The sequence below is a fragment of the Oryx dammah genome, unplaced genomic scaffold (assembly GCF_014754425.2).
Source record: "Oryx dammah isolate SB20612 unplaced genomic scaffold, SCBI_Odam_1.1 HiC_scaffold_9, whole genome shotgun sequence".
NCBI classification, from domain to species: Eukaryota; Metazoa; Chordata; class Mammalia; order Artiodactyla; family Bovidae; genus Oryx; species Oryx dammah.
Window position 1 is genome coordinate 28,011,100 of NW_024070193.1, and position 12,522 is coordinate 28,023,621.

The window sequence follows — 12,522 nt, forward strand, 5'->3', positions numbered from 1 at the left end:
ACTGGAAGGATTTTGAGCATTACGTTACTAGCATGTGAGATGAGTATAATTATATGATAGTTTGAACATTCTTTCGCATTGCCTTTCTTTGGGATTAGAATGAAAAACTGATCTTTTCCAGTCCTGTGGCCACTGCTGAGTTTTCCAAATTCGCCGACATATTGAGTGCAGCGCTTTCATAGCAACATCTTTTAGGATTTGAAATAGCTCAGCTGGATTCCATCACCTCCACTAGCTTTGTTCATAGTAATGCTTTCTAAGGCCCACTTGACTTCACACTCCAGGATGTCCGGCTCTAGGGAAGTGACCACACCATCATGGTTACCCAGGTCATTAAGACCTTTTTTGTATAGTTCTTCTGTGTATTCTTACCACCTCTTCTTAATCTCCTCTGCTTCTGTTAGGTCCTTGCTGTTTATGTCCTTTATTGTGCCCATCTTTGCATGAAATATTCCCTTGGTATCTCCAATTTTCCGGAAGAGATCTCTAGTCTTTCCCATTGTATTATTTTCCTCTACTTCTCTGCATCGTTCATTTAAGAAGGCTTTCTTATCGCTCCTTGCTAACCTCTGGAACTCTGCATTCAGTTGGATGTACTGTTCCCTTTCTCCTTTGCCTTTTGCTTCTCTTCTTTTTTCAGCTATTTGTAAGTCCTCCTCAGATAACCACTTTGCCTTCATGCATTTTTCTCCGGGATGGTTTTGGTCACCTCCTCCTGTACAATATTATGAACCTCTGCCCATAGTTCTTCAGGAACCCTGTCTACCATATCTAATCCCTTGAATCTGTCACCTCTAGTGTATAATCATAAGAGATTTGATTTAGGTCATACCTGAATGGTCTAGTGGATTCCCCTACTTTCTTTAATTTAAGCCTGAATTTTGCAATAAGGAGTTCATGATCTGAGCCACAGTAAGCTTCAGGTCTTATTTTTGCTGACTGTATAGAGATTCTTTTCATCTTCAGCTGCAAAGAAAACAATCAATCCTGATTTCAGTATTGACCATCTGGTAATGTCCATGTGTAGAGTTGTCTCTTGTGCTGTTGGAAGACAGTGTTGTTTGCCTTTTGGAGTACCAGAAAATTAGAATTTTGTAGGATAATGAGCTTTGAGAAAGCCAAATTGACCTACCTTCTGTTCAGCCAGCCATCTTTGACCAACGAAATATTTATGTGACTGAGAGTGAGTGTTCCCAACAACCTTACAGAGAGCTACTGCATTTAGCTGCATTTCACAGAAGGGAAGACTGAGGCTCAGAGAGACTTAAGTAGACAGAGCAAGGTCACAAAGCAAAATAGGTGCAGATCTGAGATTCAAACTCAAGCACAATGATGGCTCCAAAATTCCAAGTGTCCCGCCTTTCTCATCTGAGAAGAATACTCCATGGAGATTTGTTATGTTAACCAAAAAAGGGAGGAAAAAAGGAGTAATTTCCAGTTCTACCTCAGAGGAAAAAAGAGCAGCAATTACAGTAGCCATTTGTAGGAAAAGGACTCTGAGTCTCTCATATTTTACTTACTTATTCAACCAATGATGATTTTGCTTCACTTCCCACCCTCACCCACAACTGCCAGAACATCTGGCCATGTCTGGAGACACTTTTGGTTCTCACACTGGAGGGGAGGCTGTTTCTAGCATCTTGTGGTTAGAGGCCAGGGATACTACTGATATCAGACCATGCTCATGACAGAATGATCTGGCCCCCAACAGCCATAGTACAGAGACCGAGAAAAGCTAACTCATCACTGTTAGTAATATAACTATGCTTTGGTAGGTGGTGTGTGTTGAAGAAGATGATAAAAGTTTTGCAATAAAATAATGATTTTGGAGTTCTCTTTTTCTCAACTAGGTAATGCCTTTAGAAATAAACAGCTGTCTGGACTGTTTTCTAAATGCAAATGTTATCTCCTAGAGGGACTTAGAGCAACTGATACGACAACAAGAGGCCATGCTCTCAGTGTCTGGTGTCCTGAACTAAAATTTTGTAAAATATCACTTTGCTGACAAAGGCCCATATAGTCAAAGTTTTTCCAGTAGTCATGTACAGATGTGAGAGTTGGACTACAAAGAAGGCTGAGTGCCAAAGAATTGAGGCTCTCGAGTTGGGTGCTGGAGAAGACTCTTAAGAGTCCCCTTGGACTGCAAGGAGATCAAACCAGTCTATTCTATAGGAAATTAACACTGAATATTCATTAGAAGGATTGATGATGAAGCTGAAGCTCCAATACTTTGGCCACCTGATGCAAAGAGCTGGCTCACTGGAAAAGACTGATGCTGGGAAAGATTGAAGGCAGGAGGAGAAGGAGGTGACAGAGGATGAGATGGTTGGATGGCATCACCAAGTCAATGGACATGAGTTTGAGCAAACTTCAAGAGATACTGGAAGACAGAGAAGACTGGCGTGCTGAAGTTCATGGGGTTGCAAAGAGTTGGATATGACTTAGCAACTGAACAACAACAACAACCCAATGGTACATACTCAGGTAGTGACAATTACTTTATCAGATGTGATGTTATAACCTTGCACACATAAAACATAAGTTCTTAAACGCAAGGAACAAAACATTCTGAGTATTTTTTGAAATGTTTAGGTGAAGATGCTCTAGTTATCAGAAAATGCATAACATAAAACCTGATCAGGAGAATGTCATCTCATATAAAGTCCTTCTGTGGTCAAATCTCTAATCTCTCAGGGCTGATGTCATGACACCTGTTAGTACCTAGAGTGTTCACTGCATGTATCTGGTATAACCAGTGCTGACCTGTCATTCAGAGATACCTGCATGGCTTTTCTGGATGCTGACAGCCGGCATCCCTTCTCACAAATTGGTACCTAGGCTTCCCTGGTGGCTCAGCTGGTGAAGAATCTGCCTGCAATGCAGGAGACCCAGGTTCAATCCCTGGGAGGGGAAGATCCCCTGGAGAAGGAAATGGCAACCTACTCCAGTACTCTTGCCTGTCAAATCGCATGGAGAGAGGAGCCTGGTGGGCTATAGTCCATGGGATCACAAACAGTCATACACAACTTAGCAGCCAAACCACCATCACTGCTTATTAAATATTTTCAATAAAAATCATGATTTTGTCTTTTCGGGTAGATTGTCAGGACCTTGATGACTAAGACGTGGGTTTCTCCTTAAACGGGACAAAGAATATAAAGTACACATTCAGAGCCCTTGCAAACAGAACAGGCTCAAGAAAATTTGTTGGAAAAATATCAAACAGAGTATATTGCTAGAATTTTGTTCCGGAAGGATGAATGAATGAAAGCCAAACTGATCTTTAGTTCTAAGTACAGAGTGAAGAATACTGTTTATGCCTCGTGAAAGAGAAAAACTTTACCATGCTTTACATACTAACTGGTTTTTCTGCATTTGGGCTGGTCAGTCCTATTAGAGATCTGTCTTTCATTTTTCTGTATATGCCAACAATTCAGCCATTCGGTAAGTGCCTATCAACACGGAGTAACAGATGAAATAAAGAAATCTAATGGTTTTGCCTGATCAGCAGTCACTTTCTTTTTTTCAACCATCACCTTCAGTTTCTACAGGGAACAAACTCATTCTCTAAGCTCCAACTGTAGAGGTCTCTCAGTTTTTATAATATGCCCGTCCCCCTCCCATCAGCATACACTGTTCTCTGACATGAACATGCCAGCCCATTCTTTGTTTTAAGCCTGGCTCCTTTTCACCCTTCAGGTCTTAGCTCATATGTACTCTTCTCAGAGAAGCCTTCCCTGAACACAGGAAACATCCCCACCTGTCCCATTTTCATCCCTCCATCTCCTTTGTTCCCATCAGAGACTATTCAAAATCTATATCTTCATTCTCGGCTAACTTGTTTGTTTCTCATTAACCATCCCCACTGAATGACTTCAAAGGGAACAAACACAGAAGGACAGAAACTACTTGTCACCCCCAGGATCTATTTTTCCTCCTTCCTTTTCATAACAAAACACCTTGAGTGATGGCTTTGTCCACGGCCATCCACCACTTCCAGCCTCTTTTGCAGTTAGACCTGGTGACTTTTATGAACAAGGCTGCTTGCCTTGGCTTCTTTCCATCTGCTTACTGGTCTTGAGATGGAAATGGAGACTCACCAAAGCCCATCCAATTATCTGAGCTCCCTGTCTTAGAAAATCTGCTTCAGATTCTCATAGTGATTAATTATAGGAAGAAAAGACAAATACTTATGCTGCCCAGTAAAGTTTCTATAAATTAGAGCATGGTATGAAGGGAAAAATAAGTAACCATAAGTTTTTTGTGTGTGCAATGTCTATGGGAAAGAAGGAGGGGAGGGATAAATTAGGAGTTTGGGATTGACGTATACACACTACTGTATATAAAACAGATAAGCAACAAGGACCAACTGTATAGAACAGGGAACTAAACTCAATATTTTATAATAACCTATAAGAGAAAAAAATCTGAAAAAAAAATAGATGTATATGTATGTATTCATGATTGTATGAATCACTTTGCTGTCCATCTGAAAGTAACACAACATTGTAAATCAGCTATATGTCAATAAAAATTTTTAAACAGGAAAGAAAAGTAAGTAGTCAATGAAGGAATTCACTGACTCATCGGGTCCAGATAAGGAGCTGTGAGGTAGAGAGACAGAATTCTTTGATTTTGATAGTTGAGAAAAATAGAGACCCAAAAGGCTAAGAGACAGCTGCAGGTCAGCCAGCGGGTAAGCAGAGTGCAGGACTGGTTTCTCTTTCAAATCCATACTATAGGGCTTTGGTTCTCCTCCCACTGACTCTGTGGAAGGTTTTAACAATCACATTGATTATTGGTGTGGCTGGAGCTTAATTATAGACTTTACAAACAGGATGGACTGGTCTTTGGGTTCTGCAATTCGCTTTTCTCCCTGCACACAATTCATTTTGTATTGATGTAGAAGGTACGAGTGGGCAGCACTGTTAACCTCCTCCAGACTTTCAGCAGCATTAGAACTAGCATTTGAATCGAGATCCATGGTGATGGGGGATGGGGGAGGAAGCAAGCAGGATTTAGAAATCATCAAGTTGGCTGTGCTCATAACTAGTGGGAAGCTGCTGGGTAGTACAGGGAGCTCAGCCTGGTGCTCTGTGATGACCTGGGGGTGGGGTGGGGGGACAAGGAGGGAGGCTCAGGAGGGAGGGGATGTAAGTATATTGACTCATATTATTGTCTGATAGAAACCAACACACTGTAAAGTAATTATCCTCCAACTTAAAAAAAAAAGGGACACATACACACACACAAAAGATGGCCATGCTTAGAAAAATAAGCAAGTCACTGAGTTTAAATAAAATGAACATTGTACTTTCATGACAAGGCAAGAGGAAGATTTTTGTGCTGGTTACTTAATTTGTCTGGTTCTAGGCAACTGGGAAATCCAATAATTAAAAAAAAAAAAAAGTTTAGTTAACTGATGTTTAAAGGCTTCTTCCCCACCCTGAAATGTCCTGGGGTAATGAAGTGTATCTTAAGACTCTCTTAGAGTGTTATAATGCAGCAAGATATTAATCTTGAAAAGCATTTTATCCTACTATGGTCTACTGTAACACCTTGACTAGCATGTCATTTTTATTCCTCCCACCTGACAGGTTCTGGCTTTCCCCAGTGAAATAACTTGCTGGAGGGGTACAAATCAGCCATGACAGATACTGACACTTTACTCAGTCACTGACCCACTGTCTACTTTGTGAAGACTTGAAATACTGAGTGAACAATAAAAACGCAGAAGGAATGTGTTTGCTTTTTTTTTTTTAAATAAAGTTTCATCATTTTTAAGTGTGAATGTCCTACAATTTGAAGTTGAGTTCTGGTATGTTTCATATTCCCAAAGAATTTGCAATGACACATTTCATGTTGAAAGGGCAGATTTAAAAGAAAAACTGCTTATGATCTGAATTTTTAATACCTCAAATCTTTGTGGATTATAACTCTGAATTTAAAACTCTTCTCTTTAATCTGCATCATACCTTAGGGCATTATGGTGAATGAACTGAGAGAGGCAGAATGCTTACCAGTTTCTGAAAATAGAAAACGTGAGTGTGTTCTCTCAGGTGGTACACTAAGGCTCTAGGTCTATAGTAATGTTGGAGCCTTCCTTAATCAAATAGGAATCTAAGAATATTTCTCATACCCTTCTTTATTGCCTCTCTCCCTCACCATCAATGAGTAATTACCAGGTATGGAGTAATGATTGCAAATCAGGCATAATGCTAAATATAATCTCATTTAACTCTTACAACCACCCTATGTAGTTGGTGGCATCACCATTGTGCAGATTAGGAAACTGAGTTTAAAAACAGGTGAAGCAACTTGCCCAAGGTCACACAGCAAACAGACATCAGAGACAGGCTTTGGATTTCTTCCCAAACCCTTGGCCTGTATCATTATACTGCACAGATGCTTTTGCTGGGTATTCTGGAAGGTAAAACAAATACAGTCCCCAACATTCAGAGGCTATAACTGATAGACATGTGGAAAGGACAGAAGGGTTCAGCTTGTGGGACTCAGATCAACCATTTTTCAAAATAGCCTTTTGACATATTATTGGTAAACCTTCCTCCTTCTGGTCTGTTTTTAAGCCATGTAATTATAATACAGCAGGCATGTGGTTCAAGAGGCTGGGTATCTACCCAGCCTCCCACTCTGGCCTTTGTTTCATTCCGATTTGCCAATCTGACCTTCTTTTCTGCCCGGCCATTGGTAACTTGCTGGAGCATCAGCCCATGAAAACAGCTGAAGCATGTCCTCCTTTTATATATCAGTGTTCACGTCCTTTTAAATTATGCACTCCCTTATTTGTGCCAACTGAGCCAGGACAGGGACTTGAAAAACTCCATCCGCCAACAAAACCCTTAAGTTGTCTGGACAGGGAAAAATAAAGATACAGAAGCAGAATCCCTTGTCAGGCTTAACAGAAGAAGCAAGGAGGAGGTGAACTATGGTAGAGAGTGGATACCTCCAAAAATAACCAAGAATGAGAAAGCAAGACAGTGATGACACCAGATGATCTGTTTATGGTCCCTTTCCAACTGAGTGGCATATCTTAAAAATGAAATAGGAAAACTCTAGAAGGAAGTGGCTTCTGATTCTTGTCTAGACTCTGAAATGAACAAGCAAACCTGATTATGATCAGCGTCAAACAATATTTACCAATTTCTATGAAACTGTGAATGTGAAGAAAGGCCTGTGAGTCATGAGCAACTGAGAGGAAATTAACAGCAATATTTACTGTGCAGATTCTGATTCACCATTATTTTGGAAGAAAGCCTGGTTGTTTTTAGTAGATCCATTTAGAGTCTGTGAGAATCTCAATTTTCTCAAGGCACATTAGCTAAGAAATTATTTGTGAGTCAATTTAAGTTATATTTTATATGCAAATTCAGAACAAGCAATTTTTAAGAAATGTTATTAACATAAAATTCAGGGAAGAAATAAATTACCAAAAAAAAAAAGTCAACTGAGATGAGGTCTGCCATAAGAAAACATGATAGGCAGTCATTTGATCGTACACAATAGATAAACTAGGGGCTAGTTTCAATAAGAAACTCATTATGCTCCAAATCCATCCTCCTAGCAGTGGAAACAACCCACACGTCCATTATGAGAGAACTGGTTAAATAAAGTATGTATTTTGACACCATAGAGAACTAGGCAGCTTTAAAAACAGTGAAAAGAGATTGGTTTTATAAGTGGCTTGGAGAAATATGACATAGTATGAAATAGCATACAGGAACTTCCTGGGTGGTTCAGTGCCTGAGACTCCACACTCTCAATGCAGAGGACCTGGGTTCGATCTTCGGTCAGGGAACTAGATCCCACATGCTGGACTTAAGAGTTCACATGCCATGAGTGAAGATTCCATGTGCTGCAACTAAACCAGCACAGTCAAAATACATATATAAATAAATAGTTTTTTTAAAAAAGAAAAGAAATAGTATACATAGTAAGGTTTCTCTCATGCTGTAAAAGCTCGTTACACACACTGACAAAGTCTGTATGAACCAGTATCAGTCTCTTGACAATGTTTATAAACAGGTGAAGGATGAAGACTGAAGGACTTCCTACCCCAATTGATATGCTTCTATAGTGGGTGCTTTTTTTGTGTTTGTTTCTTTTAAAATGATTATTTAAAATGTTTGCTAAAAATGTTAAAATAAAATATATAACTGCACAGAAAAATGATTTTGAAAAATATTCAAAAAATGATATGCCTATCATTTCTTTATTAGAAATTTATCATTATTTATCATTATTAGAAACTTAATCTTAGAAACAAACTTTCAAATGTAATCCTTGTTGGCGAGTTCCCCAGTGGCCTAGTGATTAGGGTTCTGGGCTTTCACTGCTGCGACTAGGGTTCAGTCCCTGGTCAGGGAACTGAGATCCCATAGGCCCTGACAAAACAAACAAACAAAAACTCAAACCCAAAACATAACACAACCACTACTTACTTATACTCCTCCTGAAAATTAAGTATTCCTTATTTCAATTGATCTGGGTCACTGGGTCAAAATTACAGAGATCAAGTTCTGTGTAATTACACACAGGTTTGCTTACTGTCAGTCACCAGGCAGATCTCTGTTGAATGCTGTCTTACTTTTATTGAGAATCCCCAATAGGAAGCCAACAGTGCCCAGCCAGTCTGATCCAGGAGAGCTGAATGGGCATTCAAAGGGGACTGTGGTTTGCTCTGGCAGACACCCTTTCATGTTTTCTGTGCCAGTTTCACAACCATAAAATGAGGAGAAAAGGGTACCTTATTTACTGCCTAAACTCAAAGGAAGATTGTAAGCACCAATTGAAGCTGAATGGACACTTAGAAGATGAAGAGCATGTGGTATTATGAACAGGGCCTGACTTTATGAAAAACATGGCTGTTTTTCTAGTACACATTAAAGCCAGAGACAGATGGAAGTGCTAAGAGCTATTTAAGGCTGTGATGTCGGGGTGTGATGGCGCAGGCCGCTGGACCACAGTCTGTTATTATAGGCCACTGTTTCACAGCTGTGATTCCCAGACATGGCAGCAGAGGACAGGGAGGGTAGCAAAACCTACCAGCATGAATAAGTTATGTTCTTATAATACTGAGTAGGCCAGAGCAGCTAGATGGTTATCTACACAAACTCATCAATTCTTTCATAGGCAATAAGAAGTATTATACACTTACGCTTGGTCAAGAGGAACAATCTCACTATCAAACTGCCAAGAATGTAACTTATTAGCTCTGGAAAATCCAAACCAGATAGTGTACCTTTATTAAACAGCACATAATTCCTTTATCAAAAGCAGACATGTTAAATGTGGAAAATTGTGAAACAAAGATAAGCAAGGATAACAGCAATAGTAGAAAGAAGATTACTTGTAACTATACCCCTGAGAGGTAACCAGCACTCAAATTTTTGGCTTACATCTTTACAGTTCATCCATTTGTTTATCCATTCAATGTAAAGATGTATATGTATGCATAAGTGTGTGGATGTTTGTATATATTTTTATATATAGATAAAATTTATTAAACAAATGACATCATCATGTTCATACTAACTTAAAATAGAAATTAGATGTGTACACTTATAAACTATGTTGTGATCAACATCCTTGTAGTTAAATCTTTGTGCATAATTTTACTAATAAATGATCAGACATGGAATTGCTGTATAAATGGTACATGAATGAGTTATAAAAAGCATTTCACATTTAACTTGACTCTTCTGTACACCTGGGACTTGACTAATCAAAAATTCTTTCCCCAAGATTGCTTGTTGCCTCTTAAAGTGACGTTTCTAGCTCTAGAACAGCTTAGTGTTCCCTTAAGTGTCTGAAATGATTCACACTTACCTTCCGAGGTTTCACCTTATCTTGCAAATCATACTGGCCAATTCCTTTATAGCTGATTCCAAGCCACCAAGGAAGTCCTTGTTTATCCTGAAAGATGGAAAACCATGAGAACCAAGACCTAATTGTTAAGTCTTCTAGAGATGAAGTAATATCCGCCAATTTCTTGTTTTAACAGGTATCAGCAAGTCAAAATAATTTTGTCTTGGTAAACAAAACACTATTTAAAATCCTGACTTGTTATTAGAACACTTTCTTAGAATTCCTTCAAATAAGATCTATAAATCAAACACACCATTACTATTAACACCATCAAAAAGAAAGATGCATTACTGTTAGGATTAAACAATTGGAAAGAAGATATAAAATATAAGTAATTCAACCAGTAATTAATCCAGAGTACAAAGCCAGTTAGTCATTTAAAAAAAAAGAAAAAGAAGAAAAAGAAAAAAGCTCTTTGTTCTCTTGATTAGTAACTAGCTATAAAGGTCAGAGAAGTTTCCAAAGAATTACCAAGATGAGAAAAGTGGTTCCAAACCCTAATGTTTATAAACTTAACAAGGAACATGGGAATACTAAAGCACTCTTTGGATGCGTTAAATGATTCAAAGACAAAATGTCTGAATAATGACTTTGAGGTATATATGGGGAGAGGAGAAATTTTTTTTTTTACTCATATATTTATCTTCTAGGTCTTGCCAAAGAAAGGGTATACTGACAAAGGGAAAGAAAAAACTTGGGCTTAAACATATACCCATATGCAAATAAATTAAGAATCAGTAGAAATTAAAATGGAATTGGTACATATTTTTAGTAAAAGGTATCCTCATCATGCAGGTATGTATGATCCAATTCCCCACCATTTGGAATTGCAAACACGGTCAGTACTTGGAAAGTCACTCAAGATTGATCAAGTATAAAATTATACCTCTTTCAAACAAGACTCTTTTATTAACAATATGCTTTGTTCTCTATCATCTCAAAGTTTTTCTTAGTCAATTTCTCCGTGTGTATGAAATCCAAAAATACTACTCAAATATAAAACATACCAACTGAAAATGGGTACTACAAATCTTGTAGAAACTTGAGGATTTTATGAAGCTGCTTAAATGATATGGGATGATTCTCCAACGATTCTCATACTAAAGTGCTATGAAATGTACATCTAGTAGTATTGGAAAGGTACCCAATTGGAAAAGACATAAATAAGCAAAAATAGGTAAATGCACAGGTGTACCAGAAGAGAATGATCTGAATATTTCAGGGCTAACAGAGGCTTTGGGAACACATTTGAACATAGCTAGCATTTTAAAAAAATAATGTGCTATATAATTTGCTATGACAATGACAAGATACAATCAGGCTTTTATTTTTGTAAGAAATTCAATCCTATTCTAAATGCTGAAATTTCTAGAGATAATTTACATAAATATGCATATTGATTTATGTGATTTTAGAAAGTTAGTGCTGTTCACTAATGCTCATCTGATAACACAGTCATGATGAAAGCTTTGTCACAGGAAACTATTTACCTTTACTGCATAATAATGGACTCCATAGGTTGGCAGAGCTTCTACTATTTTCATATACCTATGAAAAATGAATATATGTTATAACCTCTTATTAAATTAGTTAGAGGGCCCTTTTGGGAAAAGTGATCTAAAGAAACACCATTTTTATCTGCTTTATTCATTAAAACCATTTCTTTGACTAAAGACAGAAATAGAATAAACCACTCTGGGGAGTAATACATTTTACCTTACTCAAATGTTAGAAGGTTGTTAACAAAAATTCAATTTCAAAAAGCTATAGGAAATATTATTTTCTGCATATTAAAGTTTCTATGACTCAGAAACATATTATACGCTATTACAAACACAAATTGCAAGTATGTTTTTTAACTAGCACTTAATGATGCAAGACATTAGAATCAACTTTTGAGTCTTCTCATAATAAGTAAAACATAGAGGTAATCTATATATCGATGGTGGTACATTTTAGAAATTAAGTCAAACCTCTTAGAAATATATGCTTTAAGAGAGTGAGTTTTATTATTGTAAATAAGATTTTTAAATGTATGTACTCCCTCAAAAAAGTTAAAGTGATTATATACCTCTTGTTATTTTTAATTCAACAAGTATTTATTTTATTCTTTTAAGACTTTATGTTGTTGTTGTTTAGTTGCTCAGTCATGTCTGACCCTTTTATGACCCCATGGACTGTAGCCCGCCAGGCTTCTCAGTCCATGGGATTTCCCAGGCAAGAACTGTGGAGTGGGTTGCTATCTCCTTCTCCAGGAGATTTTCCTGACCCAGGGATCAAACCTGAGTCTCCTGCATTAGCAGGCAGATTCTTCACCACTGAGCCACCAGGGTAGCCCTTAAGAGTTTATGGAGTGGACTAAATTGTTTAAGATTTCCTTTCTGCCCACAAAAAACCTGAGACTCCTGTATGATACAAGTGGGCTGTTTAAAAACATTTTGAAGATCAGTGGCTCTGGACCTTGTAATCAATAAACGTGATAATTCTTCAAAGTAAAAGGTCTGCATGTAAGTGAATATAAACAGTTAAGTAGATGTGCCAAGGCCAGGTAGCAATTACACTGCACTGCCAGGATTCCCACACAAAATGAGTCGGATTCCACAGTCTAGAGCCTTAACTACTGAGTTAGACAGTTTC

At 37.9% G+C, this 12,522-nt stretch overlaps 1 protein-coding gene across 2 annotated transcripts in view; it reads right to left on the reverse strand.

The window, feature by feature from the left end:
• Positions 1-12,522, reverse strand: part of FRMD4B (FERM domain containing 4B) — a 203,592-nt gene that overhangs the window by 40,054 nt on the left and 151,016 nt on the right. For both annotated transcript variants that reach the window (XM_040247230.1, XM_040247232.1), the window contains exons 10-11: positions 11,376-11,433; positions 9,847-9,933 (exon numbers count right to left, since the gene is read on the reverse strand). In XM_040247230.1, coding sequence (XP_040103164.1) covers positions 9,847-9,933; positions 11,376-11,433 — 145 coding nt within the window. The remainder of the gene's footprint in view (positions 1-9,846; positions 9,934-11,375; positions 11,434-12,522) is intronic.